The sequence below is a fragment of the Taudactylus pleione genome, unplaced genomic scaffold (genome assembly GCF_031769625.1).
Source record: "Taudactylus pleione unplaced genomic scaffold, aTauple2 ptg000274l, whole genome shotgun sequence".
Classification (NCBI taxonomy): Eukaryota; Metazoa; Chordata; class Amphibia; order Anura; family Myobatrachidae; genus Taudactylus; species Taudactylus pleione.
Window position 1 is genome coordinate 1,605,219 of NW_028284676.1, and position 17,228 is coordinate 1,622,446.

Consider the following 17,228-nt stretch of genomic DNA (forward strand, 5'->3'; position numbering starts at 1 on the left):
ACGCTGTGTATAACCGCTATAAACTATTTTATTACCGGTTACCAGACATTTTATGCTCCCTGGAGACTCTCGCCAGGCTTACTGACAGGAAGTAGGATCTGCATAGGAAAACAAAACACCCCCCTATGATCAGTTCAAGCATTTAGAGACATTTGCTTCTGATAAACTCCTGGTAACAAAACATTTGTGAGTATTCTAAACTTATTGTAAATAAAACTGCTTATATTTAGGTTAAATAGTCCCTTAAAAATTGACAGTACACAAGTTTTCTTTTAAGTGTTTCCCCCCCCCCCCATTAATTTACTAGTTTGTACAGGACTTCCTACAACGTCTACTAAATACACTGCGTTATCTTTCTAACGCCCCCCTGGGTTTGTTAACCATGACTCTTTATCATGACTCTTTATCATACACTGTATTGGATACAAGCATAGATGGCAGTAGACAAAGCTTGAAGAGAGACAGTCAGGGTAGACAGACAGACAGATTTTGTAAAAGTTGCAGGAGGATGCATACAAACCAGTAGTCAACGGTCAACTAGTAACCACAATACAAGCTTCAGAGATGGATTCGGTGGATTAACCACAATACAAGCTTCAGAGATGGATTCGGTGGATTAATATCAATCCACCGAATCCATCTCTGAAGCTTGTATTGTGGTTACTAGTTGACTGGTGATTACTGGTTTGTATGCACCCTCCTGCAACTTTTTAAAGGCACTTGTGACATTGAAGGTGCGTCAGATAACAGCGCATAACTCCATAGATCTAACGTTTAGGTTTAGAAACATACATTTGCTTTCAGAATGAAACACGTCAAAAGGGAAAAGAGTGATTGTACGAATCTAAAAGACAAAAAAAAAAATCTGACATACATGCACCAACCCTACCCGGGAATAGGACCATCTAAAAGGCAATTCCAGAATCCCATCTGCTAAAATGTATTCAGGAGACAAGACCTGGTTAATGTGGCAAGGCAGCATTGCGTATCCCCAACTATAATGTATAGCTGATCACCTGCATGTGTGAAAAGCAGCTTGGAATGTATTACCTCTGGGGCAGATGTACCAAGCCTTGGAGAGAGATAAAGTACCAACCAATCAGCTTCTGTCACTTTTCAAACACAGCCTGTAACATGAGTTAGGAGCTGATTGGTTGGTACTTTCTCTCTCTCCACGGCTCAGTACATCTGCCCCATATGGATGGTTGCAAAGAACTAAACAAAATAAAAACAAAATTCAATGTAACAAGTAGAAAAAGTGTCAGCCATACAAATTTGACGAAGTAATTCCTTCATGGAGAAATGAAAGCCTTTGAAGCACAATTGAAATGGATTACCCCATATGAACAAGTGACGATTTGCAAGTACAGCAGTCACGGCCTATGAGAGCAATTAAAGTGAATGCCATCTAGTGGTGGAGTCCAGGTACTAGTAACATCCTGTGATACTATGACAGTGCCATGAATGAAGGAAATGGGTGAGGGAGAAACGACTCAGATTAAATGACGGGCAGCCGGACAGGCCAATCGATGCGCTATCCTTCTTGAAGTTACAAAAGCTAGGAATGTTATTTTCTTTCGTTTACGGAATTTAAATATGAGGTGCTCCTCTTTCGATTGGGAAGGAGCCAGCGCTTACTTGAGGTGCTTGGCCACCTCGCTATATGCACGTTCAATTTCATCTCTGGCCGGACATGTGTTAAAAAACTCTTCACGTTGGTTGGCGTATTTCAGGTAGCGCTGTATTCCCAAGAACTCCTCTGGGATCTTAAACCCCCGGTAATGTTCGCAAACCACCTAAAAAGAGGGGGAGAGAAGTGAGAATTCAGGGGCCGGTAAGAGGCACAACTGTAAAATAAATCAAAATATATAAATAAATAAAGCAGAAACAAAAAAAACAAAAAAACACACAAATGGTGCACGGGAGAAAAAGATATGTAAAAAAAAAAATAGTAACCAGTTTCGGATATTGATTTTTTTTTTATTTTTTTTTAAGTACAATTTAGAAAAGGAAAGCAAAAAGGTATACTTGTGTTCTAAAGGGTACATTATCTTTTTTACTGTCTACCAACTTCCATAAAAGTTCCCAGATATTTTTCTCACAATTTACGCCTGAGAATTTTCCTACAGATTCTAGAACTGATGCAACTTTAGGGGGTCAATTTAAATTTTGAAGCAAATGGGGTGAGCTGCAATTGTAATGGCATGGAAACACTGCCAGTTGCCCTGCAACTCGGTCTCCTTGTGGCCCGGTCTCGCCCTGGACTTTTTTGTACGCAACCATATGAGGAGAAAAGACAAAAGGTATTGCAAAATAAAATGACTACTAATCAACCCATTAAAGCCTTATTCATAGTGATGCCTTGGAGTACATTAAGTCTGGGGTGGGCTCACTGCTGCTGAACACGGTCATTTAGTACTACAAATAAACATTGTTGAACTTGATGAAAGTTGCGTCAGGAGTGGTGTAATGCACCTATTAAGGCAGAGCACCTAACCACTGAGCACCAGTGTCCCAGACTGGTTATATTACAAGAGCACACTGAACAGCAGGCTCGAATGAAGAAGATATGGTGTCGTTGCCGGCTGGATGGAGAAGACTGTGGTTAAGCCTAGGAGAGTTCACAATGACCACAGGACAGAACGTTCCGTGCTCAGGCACCCAGAATTCACTCTGAAAGCACTTGCTCCATGTTGACATGAAGATGGCGTATAATGGCGGAGATTTATCAAATCTTGGAGACAGATAAAGTGGAGCAGTCGATCATAGCAACCAAACAGACTGTCATTTTTCTAGCGCAACCTGTAAAAGGACAGCTTAAAGTTGATTGGTTGGTACTTTCTCTCTCCCCCAACGTTCCCTATATGCAATGCTGGTTAAACTCCAATGACCAATCAGTAAACACGGCTCATACAGACCATACCAGGGAAGCATGAAAAAACTCAGGTAATAGGCCTAGTGCTCATATAGAGGGGAACACTGGAATAGTTTATGTTCCTTTTTAAATGTTTTATTTAGTCCCATAACACTGTACAACAAATACTTTTAATTTGTTTCCTTTCTAAAAATAATCATACATTACTAATTTGTTTTCAAGAAAAACTAAAATGATTTCAGAATGTTTTTACTAGCTCTATTTTTTGAGCTACACTACTTGCACTATACTGTATGTACATTAGTAATATAGTCATAGTGAAAAGCTATTTTAAAATAATCTGATATTTTCTTGATAGAATATAAATAACAGTTGTTTTAATTCAGTCAATCATAAACAAAAACACAAAATGAAACAAACATACAGCATAGGAAACAAACATACAGCATACGAAACAAACATACAGCATACGAAACAAACATACAGCATAGGAAACAAACATACAGCATAGGAAACAAACATACAGCATAGGAAACAAACATACAGCATACGAAACAAACATACAGCATAGGAAAGTACCATCTAATATAGTGGCCTATTCATGGGGGTGCTTTCTCTTTGCTTGTCGCTTGTACTCCTCTTCTGGGGCATCTCTTGTCACTGTCCAACAGTAGTGATCACCTCGCCTGATATCTTTGTGCCATTGCTGAAATGTCTTGGTGGAATCGCTCACTATGCTTGTCACTCAGTGCACCACAGTTATCTTGTGTGGGTAATCCCGTGAATCGCATATATTTGAATAGGGGAGGGGACAAATAACTGATTCATTTAATTGGGTCATTAGGCCCCGCCCCCTCTGCGCGGAACGCAGATTGCTGGTAAGATTCTCTCCATTCTGCCCACGTCACTAGGAATACCCCTACATCGTCATAAATGGGCTCTATCTCGGAACTCAGAGCTAACTGAGAGTTTTAAATGTCATATTCATTCTTTGCATGCTGAAATCAATTAGAAGTAACTATTTTCACATCGGAAACATTTTCATTGTTGTGCAGTGTAATTAGAAGGGTCACCCTTACTTAGTTTCCCATGTACATTTGCCCCCAATCTTTTGGGGTTGGAGAACATAGACCTGTACCTGTACAATGTGTAGTTTAGGGAGTAAGTTGCAGTCGGCTAGTGTCAGCTCATCTCCGTCCAGGAACTTCCTCTGTGACACGGCCTCGTCCTCTGCGCTGTTCTCGTCTATTTCATCCGGAAGACAAGTGTTCAGGTAATTGTCCAGGATGCGCAGGGCCTTCACCAGGCCTTTCTCCAGAGCTGGGATGGGAGGAGAAGATAGGGATAAAGAAAGAGCGACGAGCATAGGAAGAAGGGGTGGAATCGTGACAGGAAGGAGGACAGATTTCATAGCATACACCTCACCTATACACCATGCGGGCAGCCATATTGTGGACCGTACACCCATAACAATAAAGCCTACTGACTTATGCCAGAGGTACGGGCCACAAAATGTCTGCCCACACAAGGGCCACCTGAATCTACATTCTAAGCTGCTGCTTTGTACAAGAGTGACCCATAATATTCACAAATATAAATGTATATGTATGGTTCCAACTCTTGGTCATTTTACATTATGGCCCAAATGTAATAGTCTGTGTGTTGCTGGCAGCGGGGGTAATATCAGCAATTTAGCTGCCAGACACAAAAGCAGCAATTTTTAGTAAAGCCTAAGCCAATCACCTTTTTTCCCTTTTTTAGTAAAAGATTGCCGCTGTAAATTGAGCGGCTTCATCGCCGAAATCTCGCTGTGGCTCGTTACCCGTAGGCTATTACAGTATACTTGGGGATCTATCTGGATTTGCCACGTAGTTGAATAAATTGTATTGCTCTTTTATCGTTCATTATTTCCACTTAGATGGCTGGCTGCAGTGCCCTACAATGGGATTATGGGGACCCTGGAAGTTAGCTGTACATAGAGAAGCAACTATCCGGGTTATAACTGTATCGGAAGTTTTTTTTTTTTATCTATGGTAGCTTGCACATGTGTAATTAGGAATCTATTAGAAGCTTTTTCCATCCAAGGTAATTAAGGTGCAGTGGCCCTACATAGAGAAGATAAAGGACCTCTCTCGTACTCACTTTGGTTGAGTGCTGGGTTGGAGTTCTTGATGTAGGCAGAGAACTTGGCGAAGACATCCAGCCCAGCGGTGTTAGATTCTGGGTTCTTAGCTGCCAACTTTGGGAATCTGAGGGATGCAGGTTCAATTAATACTAATATGATAAAAAGCAGCAGTGTACTATATGCCAGTGTTATTATTATCCCTCTTTTACCCCCAGATCCCAATGACGTTTTGATATGTGTTTATAGCATAATTCCAATAGAACATGGGTGTAATACTAAATAGTAGACAGACCTAAGGAATGTTATCATTAGTGATTATGTGCTATAGAACATCTGCTCTGTCAGAGAAGGACATCAATGTTCAATGTTTTAACACCATCAATGTTTTTTTTTTTTATGGTAGTGTTCTCACTATTCGATTACGGCTTTCTGATGGCAATCGCCATTGACTGGTGTGGAAGAGATTGCCATCTGATGTTGAAAATCCAGCTGTTTAACATCGATAATGGCAGTAGATCACTATTGCGCATGCGCGAACATTTTTGACGCATGTGCGATCTATCGCAATCTTTTTTTTCCCCATCAAATTTTTGGTTACCATCACACCGAAAGTGTCAATGTCGGGAACCCAGCCATCATTCGCTGTCCACCCCTAGTCAGAACCTGCATGTTAAATAAATATGGTAGTCACCAAAGTACTATCCTGTTCCCCAACCGTCCCTTGTATAGAATGGTCTATGGCAATGTGCATGATTTAATATGGGGGATGCAGCCCACTCACATATAAGAAACTGGTGGTCAGCAATATAGACATTTATAAAGCTCTTTTAAGTAATCTAAAGAGAATGGGACACATGAAAAATGGGAGGTAGTTACTATGCCTACACCCAGGAATGCCGGCTCTCGAAATCTCAGCGCCAGAATCGACACTGCTGGCCAGAAGACCAGCACTGGAATCCTGACAGTAGTGGATATGCCGACGCCGGTATCCTGACAGCCGGCATCCCGATCGTAAGTATAGCGGGGCTGAGTAGGGGGATTTGGGAAGGGTTAGGTTTAGGCATCCCAGGGGGAGTTAGTGTAGGCTGTGTAAGGGGTGAGTTTAGGGTTAGGCTCCAGACAGAGGTAGGTTGGGGTTAGGCACCCACCGTGAGGGTTAGGGTTGCGGGGTAGGGAGGGTTAGTATTAGGGTGCTGGAAAGGAGGGTTAGGTGGTAAATAGGGCAGGGGAACAGTACTTACAGTTCCTCTGTCGGCATTCTAGCCATCGGGATGCCGTATTAACAGCCGGCATCCAGAGTGTCGGGATGTCATAACCAACCCATGAAAAATATATAATCTTAAACTGAACCGTAACTAGAAAATGTTGGCTCCTGGGACAAGAAGGAATGGGACACCCTCAATGGTAACCAAATTAACCTAAAACTCTGCACCCTCCTTCAGACTTGTGCCATGTGTTGCTACCCCTCTTGCTCACGCTTAGTTATGGGCCTAGCAACCACACACACACAATTCTGTCACTACACCTGTGTCCAAGAAACCATGCTGGATCTGTCACAGACACACGACTGTGGAGGCAGCCGTTCTGTGGTCTGAACCAATAAATAGCCTATCATCTCACCGTATTTGAGGTACTTTGTGCCTCAGGAGGCATAACTGGTTACTGGTGATTTTATAGATTGTATTCTCATGAATGTCACCTCCACGGTGTGTAATTAGTTACATGTGTATGGTTCGCAGCACGGTCTATCCATTTCAGTGAAATTACTCTTTCCCTAGTTTCTAAGTGCGTACTTGGGTGGGCACAGGGTCTCCTCCAGAAATTCCTCTATCTTATTAGTATCTGTCCGCAGATCTCCTCGGAACAGTAGGAAGGGCGGCTGTGATCCAGGGGCGAGGTGCTTGAGTGATTCTGGCTTCCTGTGGGACAAAGAAATATATTTATATAAATAAAATCTAACATGAACTTATTTACCAGCCGGCATGACTTGAACATTCACAAATACGCACACTGCTATACTGCTATGGAGTATAAGCTATTGAGTGGTCTAGGTGTCTCCTGAGGTTTGTGTGTGTGTGTGTCTGCGTGCATCACGCACCACAATACATCTATATGTTTTAGTACATTGGTGCATATGTACCAAGGCCGTCACCCATGAGTAAACTGACTTTCCAGGCTCTTGATTGGATAGAGGCTCTGCTATACCCGCCTACTTCATATTTGTAGACATCCTTAACAAGCTGGTATTAAACAAAGGGATGGACATCGGAAGCAAATTGTTAGCAACCATTGATGTTCCCGATCTGATGTAAGTACTTTTTCCATTGAATTCCAGGTATTCAATGGTTGCCAGCCATCGGATGCTACTTTCCGATGCCCATCCGATAGATGACGGCACGAATGCAGTTGTGAACAGTCGTGTCCGCAGCTCAGGTCATGTGCGCAAAGCTCCGACTGCTTCTGCTCACATAGTAACCATCCATAGTTATGCCATCGAATGGTTTTAATGTGATGAGTAGTACTTATCACATCACTTGATCTGAGGTTGGATGTCGGACTTCCAATGCCTATCCCTAGTTACACATAAAATAAAACAAGTTGCTTGAATTCTAGTCTAATGCACCTGAAAAGAAACAAATATTAAAGAATCAAGAAGATCTAACAATACGATTCTGTACCAGCGTGACTAGTCTGTACCTAAGGACTATTTTACAGGCTGAACAATGGTCAGACAATGAAGATATCTTCTATAATTCAAATATGTATAAGACAATAGTCCCAACACACACACACATATATTATATATATATATATATATATATATATATATATATATATATATATACACACACAAACACACACATATACACGCACACACATACATACACTTTACATCAGTGGTTCCCAAATTCTGTCCTCAAGGCGCCTAAAACTGGGTACACGCTATACAAATATATTGTCAGCGATGTATCGGAACGATCATCATATAGCATGTTCACTGAAAACCACCCGATTCATTGTACAATGAATTGAGTGGTCGCCTATTTCCATTGGCTGTTCTGCACATAAGGGATGATGCTGTAACATTACATTAGACATATACCGATATATTGCACAGTGAGTACGGCGATATAAGGCTATCCATGCTTCAGCACAGATGGTTAAACCAAATTGGCTGAGGCACTAATTAAGCCACCTGTGCTCAAGCATGGATATCCTTAAAACCTGGTCTGGGGGTGCCGTGAGGGCAGAGCTTGGAAGCCAATGCTTTACACCAGGGGTTCCCAAAACGTGGTCCTCAAGGTCTCCAACATTTCAGGTTTTAGAGATATTCACGGTTGAGCACAGGTGGTTAAATCTAATTGACTGAGGTACTAATTAAGTCACCTGTGCTCAACCATGGATATCGCTAAAACCTGAACTGTTGGGGAGCCTTGAGGATCACATTTGGGAACCTCTGCTTTACACTATTAAGGAGAGATTTATCAAGCCTTAGCTCTATTTACTACAATCCGCATTTGTAATGCAGATTGTAGTGTGATATTATCGACTGAATTCGCATTGCGAATTCAGGCAATATCACAGAGATTTACTGCAAATCCCTTGCAGGGACAGGGCTTGCGAGATAGCTCTGTCCCTGTGAATCCCTTCCACACACTAGTCACAATATTTTCACACAAAAAAAATCCGTGACCAGTGCCCCTCGCATGCGCAGACCGGCCACCGCTGCTAACCCCCCTGACACTAAGCCCCGCCCCCTGCGATTACGGATCCCCCGCGCGACCCCTCCTCCCTTAATAGCACTTACCTGCAGCCATCGCTGCTCCAGTGAGGTCTTCCATGCTTCTGGTCAGCTGATATCCCATACTGCACTGGGACCCGATCAATGGATGACCGGGCCGCAGTGCAGCATGGGAGACCAGCTGACCGGTGGGGAGTCATCACCGGCCCCGAACCACCGGTCCCTGGAGTCAGGTAAGTTAATTTTTTTGACAGCTGATAACTGGGGCTGGCTCCGGGCTCTGCTCTGCCTTTTAGAGCAGAGTAGGAGTCCGGTAACCGGGGGAGACCCTGGATAACGCCACCTCCAGGTGGCGTTATTATCACAGGGTTTTCCCAGGTATTTTTTTACAATTCATTTTTAGTAACTGTGGTCGGATCACATTTCCCATTACAATTATGGGAAATGCGATCTGCTTACGAAAAATAAGTGATACTGGGGGTTGGAGTAGAATTTACGAATTCTACTCCAATTGCCCTGTAATAACTATAGGTGATACTAAAATAATGTGAAAAGGGTGTGAAAACACAAAACACCCTTCTTCACTTTATTTTAGTAAAAATAATGTTAATAAATAGAGCCCTTTGAGAGAGATAAAGTGGAGTATGTGGCCTATAACAACCAATCAGCTTCCAAATGTCATTTGAAAGAATGTGCTAGGTAAATGACAGTTACTGTAGATCAGTGATTCCCAACCTCTGTCCTCAAGGCACACTAACTGGTTTTAGCGATATCCATGCTTAAGCACAGATGGTTAAATAAAAAAAAACTGAGGTACTAATTAAGTCACCTGTGCTCAACTATGGCTATCCTTAAAACCTGGGCTGTTATGGTGGGTATCTACTTAGCGATATACAAACGAGAGCACGATTGCGACATTGCAATCGTGCTATTGTTTGTATAGCTAGTGATGTGCCTAGACTGAACGTTCACTCGTTCAGTCTCGGCACATCCCTCATCCCCGCACATGCTGAACCTGACGAGATCGTCAGGTTGACCTGCATGTACGGGCGATGTCGGAAGTGACCCGCGGGCACGCGCATCGCAGGTCGCTTCCGTCCAAAACATGCCCAATCCATGCGCGATTTAAAAGCGATTGCACGATAACGACATAGTTATCGTGCAATCGCTTGTTTAAATCGCAAAGTGGATACCTCCCATTAATGTGCCTTGGGAACCCCTGCTGTAGATGATGCTCATTGGCTGCTTTGGGAAACTTCTCCACTTTCTCTCTCCAAAACTTGATACATTGTTATATACTGCAGAGTAGTAACAGTCATTAAATGTTCCATGTGGTATTAAAAAATTCCACCATGAACGTAACTTTTAAATTACCTATAGTTTTTATGAGCCTCTAAAATCTTTAAATAAAGTACAGATGTGACTGTAAACCATAGCCCTCTAAACGCACACACCTTGTGTTATATTTAGAGTTCCTATAACACAGGATGTGTCAGGAGGAGTATTGTACAGTAATTGGACAGAGATAACACTTTACTGCCACCTCCTCACTGCCTACTGGGGGCTGGGTGTGTAAAGAACGCCTGGGATGCCAGCTTGTGAATGACTGTGCCCTATGGCATGCATCCTCCTTTCCATACGCCCTAGAGCTCAGAGAGGTGACTCACCCCAGGGCTGTCAGCTCGGATATAAAACACCCACAATACAGTCTGATTGTGGCTTCCTTGGCCGTTACATTTCATGTGGTTTAATTATATATAACACACAAAAAAAAAAAAGACAGTTGCCACAACAGGAGGAAGGAATTCAGGGTGAATTTACTAAAAGCTGCCGCTTATTGGCGTGTTCAAACAGGAAATTCAAAACATTAATATCATTTAGAGTAAAGCACGCCATGTTTTGCTTTGCATAGTGCTGGTGTTTGAAATCTCTAGCTTAAACCAATTCAATACGGTTTGCATGTTAGATTGTAAAAAGTGAGGAGAAATACTCTGAGGAGCAATGCAAACTGCTGTACAATAAACCCAGCACAGTAAGTTGGGGACCTCAGAAAATGTTTTTGTACTAATTTAGACCAGGATTACTTCCCGTGCTGCTCCCTACCAATGAAACTCTCTCCCTCTACTACCTCTCCAACTCTCTATAAAGCTTCAAATGGGTTCAAGACCCAATTCTTTATCAAAGCCTTCCAGCTCTTATCCTAACCCTCTGCTCCATCCTAACTGTCACTCCCCTCTGTGTCATCCCTGTCTGTCTAACACTCACCTTTAGACTGCAAGCTGTCACGAGCAGGGCCCTCTTCCCTCATGTGCTTTTCCTTTCCTCTCCTTCCCATTCTCAACAACGGCACCTAACCTTTGGGTTTGGCCACCCCACTACTCATTTGGATATTACGACTGCTGCTACAGCAATGTTTATACACCTTGTCCATGTTCTGCAATGTTTGTACTGTTCGTTACTTTGTTGTCTTGTCCATACTGTTAGTTTATGTACTCTGTAAGGCGCTGTGGACCACTTGAGGTGACACACATATAAAAGGATAATAAGAATTGCCAGCCCTTGCTAATATTTAGCACTCCATCATTTTAGAGTTCCTGCATTCCACAATATTTTACCAACATTTAAACAGTATTAGAAAATGAAGCATAAGTTTGCAGGGTCAGGTTTCTTACTAACAAGCAGACATTTTACACACAGATCAGTGTTTTTACTTCATTTATTATAATCCAGGGTGCCTCACTTTTTCATATCCACTGTGGTGACGTTGAACGTAACTCCTTTCAGCCAGAGGACCATGAAAAGCCGCTGTGAGAAAGGGCAGTTTCCTATCGCCTGTCCATCGCTGCCAGCCTGAGAGGGACGAGAGAGAGAGAGGGAAGGGTTGGGGGAGATAGGATCATAAGCTTTACCAGTGAAAAACTTATTCATAGACTACTAGGGAAAACAGCAATGCTTCCTACAGCCAGACCCAGAGACAGGCTTGGATACACACACTACTGGGCATCTAAGTTACACATTAACAATGAGCGCGTTGTGCAAGAGTAGAATGAGGCCAAGAGACTGGCCAGGAGTGAAAGTGACTCACAGAGAGAGGGAGGGTGGAATGGGGCCAAAAAGACATTTAAAAAGCAAATAAGAAGTAATGAGAGCAGAGGAGGACTGAAAATTGGTTGCCGAGGTTAAAAATTTGGAGAATGAGTGTGAGGGAGGTGGTGGGTGTTTGCAGAGGAGGGATGAGCCTGGAAAGTAGGTGAGCTGTAGCCAGGTCTCCCACACTTGGCAGATTAGGAATTTGCTAGGACCAAAGGAACCTCTGGGCTCTCCCACCACACACTGGAGGTAGAGAGCGCGGCGCGTTGAAGGAAGAAGAGAGGCTCCAAACCAGGACAGAGGTGTTTGTTCAGAGCAGACAGCGCAGAATTCAAAAGCAATAGGGGCGAGCGAGCAGCCCCAGTGCCGTATTAACAGCAGGGCAACCAGGGCGATTTTTAACATAAAGCATGCGGAGCAGGAGAGAATGCAGATCAGAAGAGAACGCAGAACGTAAAGTATGCAGAGCAGGAGAGAGCGCAGGCCATAAAGCATGCAGAGCAGGAGAGAATGCAGATCAGAAGAGAACGCAGAACGTAAAGTATGCAGAGCAGGAGAGAGCGCAGGCCATAAAGCATGCAGAGCAGGAGAGAATGCAGATCAGAAGAGAACGCAGAACGTAAAGTATGCAGAGCAGGAGAGAGCGCAGGCCATAAAGCATGCAGAGCAGGAGAGAATGCAGATCAGAAGAGAACGCAGAACGTAAAGTATGCAGAGCAGGAGAGAGCGCAGGCCATAAAGCATGCAGAGCAGGAGAGAATGCAGATCAGAAGAGAACGCAGAACGTAAAGCATGCAGAGCAGGAGAATGCAGATCAGAAGAGAACGCAGAACGTAAAACATGCAGAGCAGAAGAGAATGCAGAGCGTAAAGCATGCAGAGCAGAAGAGAATGCAGAGCGTAAAGTATGCAGAGCAGAAGAGAGCGCAGGCCATAAAGTATGCAGACCAGAAGAGAGCGCAGGCAATAAAGCATGCAGAAGAGAGTGCAGAACGTAAAGTATGCAGAGCAGGAGAGAGCGCAGGCCGTAAAACATGCAGATCAGGAGAGAGCGCAGGCCGTAAAACATGCAGAACGTAAAGAATACAGAGAAGAGAATGCAGAACGTAAATCGTGCAGAACATAAATCATGCAGAACATAAATCATGCAGAGCAGAAGAGAACACAGGCCATAAAGCACGCAGAGCAGAAGAGAATGCAGAACGTTAAGCATGCAGAGCAGTTTAGTTCACACTTTTGAAAAAGCATTACATGGAGAGTGTGAGAGCAGCACCTATGAGCGCAGTGGTAAAGTGGGCGTGTACCGCTACAACTGAGAGACGCGTCATCATTGATTAACATCCAAATGTAAATGAGCCCCAAAGCAGTTCGTAACATACTGTATACTTGTTGATGAAAACACTCTGATACTTGTTAGAAAATACATGTAACCATAGGGATCATTGTGCCTAATAACCAATGCAGGGAAATTATACTAATGATCCCATTTGAATGTAAATCTCTCTGTTTATTTTTATATAGAACATCTTCATAATGGGGGTAAGGATGAAACGAGGGAGATTACTAGCCTCTTCAGGGTGACAGGGAGATTACTACTATTTCAGGGAGTCTCCCTGACAATCAGGCAGTGCAAAATAATGGAAGGTCAAGTACAGGAAAAGCAGAGATGGATAAAGATGACAGAGTTGGGTGGGAGGATTATGTAGCGATATTATATACGGTTCTGCCATACAGCACATACGTGAACTGTTTCATGCGGTGAGGGCAGGAGATGATGCCATCTCGTACAACGTCCTGTAACTACAAACACTATCCTATTCTACTTTCTGATAAACGTGCCATCACGTACAGCTAGGGACACTAAAGGATTTATTTGCATCGATCACACAATGGCAATGGGGCTGTGAATATCAATCTATTAGGCTTATGGTATGAAATGTTATACTGAACCAACTTATTGGCATAGAGCTAAAGGTGCGATTCTGACACTCCGCTACGGGGAACAATTCGTACTTTTTCCTGAATATTGAATCTTATTCGTACAATACAAAGTAGCTCACAGTACCAGACATACTTTTGTCACAAAATATTCGGTATAAAGTCCCAGATTAAGCATAAGGATATGTGACGCGGGTCTCTCTTATTGTAACACTGCCGGGCACAGAAATACCTGATATGCCAGTGTGCGTAGTCAGGGTACCCCTGCATTGTGCTTTTCTTGCATTCGTGACGCAGATAGGACACACATTTAAAGAAAAAAGCATCTGTCGGGACGCTTGGCGTGGCTAAGTTGCACAGCTATTTGGCGTAATAAGCAAAGCTGTATGTGGACACATCTGAAGGCGTCCTAGTTTTCTAACCAAAACCAGTTTTTCACTGTGCAGGGTACAGAAAGACGCTGCCACTTGCAACATTTAATTCACAAGAATAAAAAAAAAAATTGCACAACACTAAGGCAGGGATGGGGAACATTTTGTCTGGTCCTCTGAGCTTTTTTTCTGCTAGCCTCATCTGGCTAGTAGAGTGGCTATGACGACACCCTGCAGCCAGAATCTATGCAGCAGGGCCACCTGGAGCATCCTTAGGATGCTTCAGACGTCACACCGCTGCCCTTACAGCTTCCCGAAGCATCCTCAGGATGCTCTGGGCATTGCTGTAATCACCGGCGATTCTGCCCCCGCCCCCTTGTGACATCACACAGAGGGGGCGTGGACTGCACCAGGCCCACAAATTATATAGATCAAAATGGCCCCGGCAGAAAAAAGGTTCCCCACCCCTGCTTTAAGGGGTCCATTATGTTAATGACTGGTATCCGAGCAGACCCAGATAATTAACATACTAACTCGTTGCGAGCGCTGGAGCAATTCATCATTGCTCCAGCGTGGAGAAAGCTGATCCGAAAATCAGCTCCCTCACTGAATGTTTTCACTGCACCTTCCGGAGCAGTGAAACTTAGCACTGGCGACTCTGACTCACACAGGCATGCAAAGCCACGGCGTCCGGCAGAAGGATCTGGAGATGGACGGAGGGATTTGAAAGGATGCCTCTTCGCAAACCCGGAACTCCTTCCCATAGGGACTCCTTCCCATAGGGACTCCTTCCCATAGGGCATTCGCCATCTGACGATGGCGAATGCTCCCGCAGTCAAGCTCTGAAAATATTGTATTTTTGGAGCTTGACGAATTCTGTCCCCATACTAGTGTATGGGGACAGCGGGCCATTCCGGGAGAGAGAGGTAAGCAGGAGATATCTGTGATACTAGTGTATGGGGACAGCGGCCATTCCGGGAGAGAAAGGTAAGCAGGAGATATCTGTGATACTAGTGTATGGGGACAGAGGGCCATTCCGGGAGAGAAAGGTAAGCAGGAGATATCTGTGATACTAGTGTATGGGGACAGCGGGCCATTCCACAAACAGAAGGTAAGCAGGAGATATCTGTGATACTAGTGTATGGGGACAGCGGGCCATTCCGGGAGAGAAAGGTAAGCAGGAGATATCTGTGATACTAGTGTATGGGGACAGCGGGCCATTCCGGGAGAGAAAGGTAAGCAGGAGATATCTGTGATACTAGTGTATGGGGACAGCGGGCCATTCCGGGAGAGAAAGGTAAGCAGGAGATATCTGTGATACTAGTGTATGGGGACAGTGGGCCATTCCGCAAACAGAAGGTAAGCAGGAGATATCTGTGATACTAGTGTATGGGGACAGCCGGCCATTCCGGGACTGAACCAACGTTCACGAGAAAACAGCTCATCTGTGCATGACGTTCTGTCAGGACATGGGGCCTGATTCAGAGCCGGACGCTATTTGCGAACGGTCGTTCAGAAAAAGGGGCCGGCTATTTAAATTGAGCGCTCGCTCTTTGCGGTCTGTTGACGCCTCTATGTCTGAGCGAGTGAACAAAATATGCGCTCGCTATTTTGTAAAGACGCCCCCTGGCCGCTCGCATCCTACGTCATCTCCGCTATTTATTTGATTAATCGAGTACATCGAAAGGCGTCTGAACTGCTCACAGTGCTTGTGGTTGGATTTTCCTACCGCAATCATGCGAACAGTTCAGGCTAAGAAACAACCAAGTGACGTGGTCGATGACGCTGCTTTGTTAATTATGCACACCCTTAAAACACCCGTTTTTACCTTTTGGCACGCCTGCGTTCGGATCTCCACTTCCCGTTTTCAAGCACCTTCCCCTGTTACCACCCACAAACGCCTCACTCAAATTAGCAGGCATTCGCTATTTTGCAAGCACACAATTTCCGACCTCAATGACTGGTTCGCGCATGCGTATTACAACCCATACGCATGCGCAGTTGTGCGAACATCGCTCGGAGCGAACGAGCGGCTCTGAATCAGGCCCATGGTACTTGTACATATACTTGTGCAAGCTATTAGTGGTCTAATTATTCCTCAACTTTCCTCGAGAATTATTAGCTTTTTAACACCACAGCTGCTGGGACAGGGAGGTCTAAGCACAGAGTGTAGGACACAGCCTATTCACAGCAGTGGATGCATAGTCTAAGGAGGGCTAGTTGGCTGTAAGTAAAAGAACATTCACTTAGGGGCCCATTTATCAAAGTGTATTTGAGGTAAAACCCTCCAAAACACCCGTTTTCGGGTGTTTAGCTCAAATACTAAGTATCCCCCGTATGTATGAAGGAGGGACCGCAGCAAGTATCTCAGATACTGTATCTCCAGTACCTGCTGTGATCTCTCCATTGCCGCTGGCAGTCGCCTCCCCCATAGGTTTCTATGGGGGATGCAATGCTGCCAAATTCACCAATATCCAGAATGCGATGCATTCCAGATATGGGCCCCCGCAGCTAACGCCATCTAAAAGATGTCATTAGCCGCTGTAACCTATGGGCTACACCGCGCACTATTAGCCGGCGGAAGGTTCTGCCGGAACCTTCCCCGGCTATGGCGGATGTGCCGTCCACGGGACTACGCATGCGCACCACCTCCTGCACTGGCCGGCAGCTCTCTTGAGACATTGCAGGGATGGGCGGCCTTTCGGAGCCCGTGTCCCTCAATGTCCTGGACGATACATCCGGCTGATAGGATCGCTTTTTGGGGCGTTACTGGCATGCCCTGATCGCATTGCAAAAGCGATCATTGATCAATGAGCCCCTTCGTAATGTGATCCAGTCATACAGGAGGTTCTAAACAGTCATTGAAATATGGCAAAACTGACATTTACAGCAAAACAAAAACCAAACACATAAGTTAAATAAATAAAACATTTAAGCACTTTATTGAGCAGACTGATTAAGCCCTTTTTATAAGTGGGAATAATAATACATTTATAGGATGTGGCAGTGGTATTATGACTTGAGGGCATAGAAATGGGAAAAAAAAGAAAGAGAGTCTTATTAAAATGTTTAATAGCAGAGAAATGCT

At 44.2% G+C, this 17,228-nt stretch overlaps 1 protein-coding gene across 1 annotated transcript in view; it reads right to left on the minus strand.

Annotated features, from left to right (window-relative positions):
- Nucleotides 1-686: 686 nt before the first annotated feature.
- CLIC1 (CLIC family member 1) overlaps nt 687-17,228 on the minus strand; it is a 44,852-nt gene continuing 28,310 nt past the window's right edge. Inside the window, exons 2-6 of the mRNA XM_088481504.1 lie at nt 11,483-11,592; nt 6,794-6,919; nt 5,018-5,124; nt 4,014-4,195; nt 687-1,796 (exon numbers count right to left, since the gene is read on the minus strand). Coding sequence (XP_088337630.1) covers nt 1,635-1,796; nt 4,014-4,195; nt 5,018-5,124; nt 6,794-6,919; nt 11,483-11,592 — 687 coding nt within the window. The 3' untranslated portion in view covers nt 687-1,634. The remainder of the gene's footprint in view (nt 1,797-4,013; nt 4,196-5,017; nt 5,125-6,793; nt 6,920-11,482; nt 11,593-17,228) is intronic.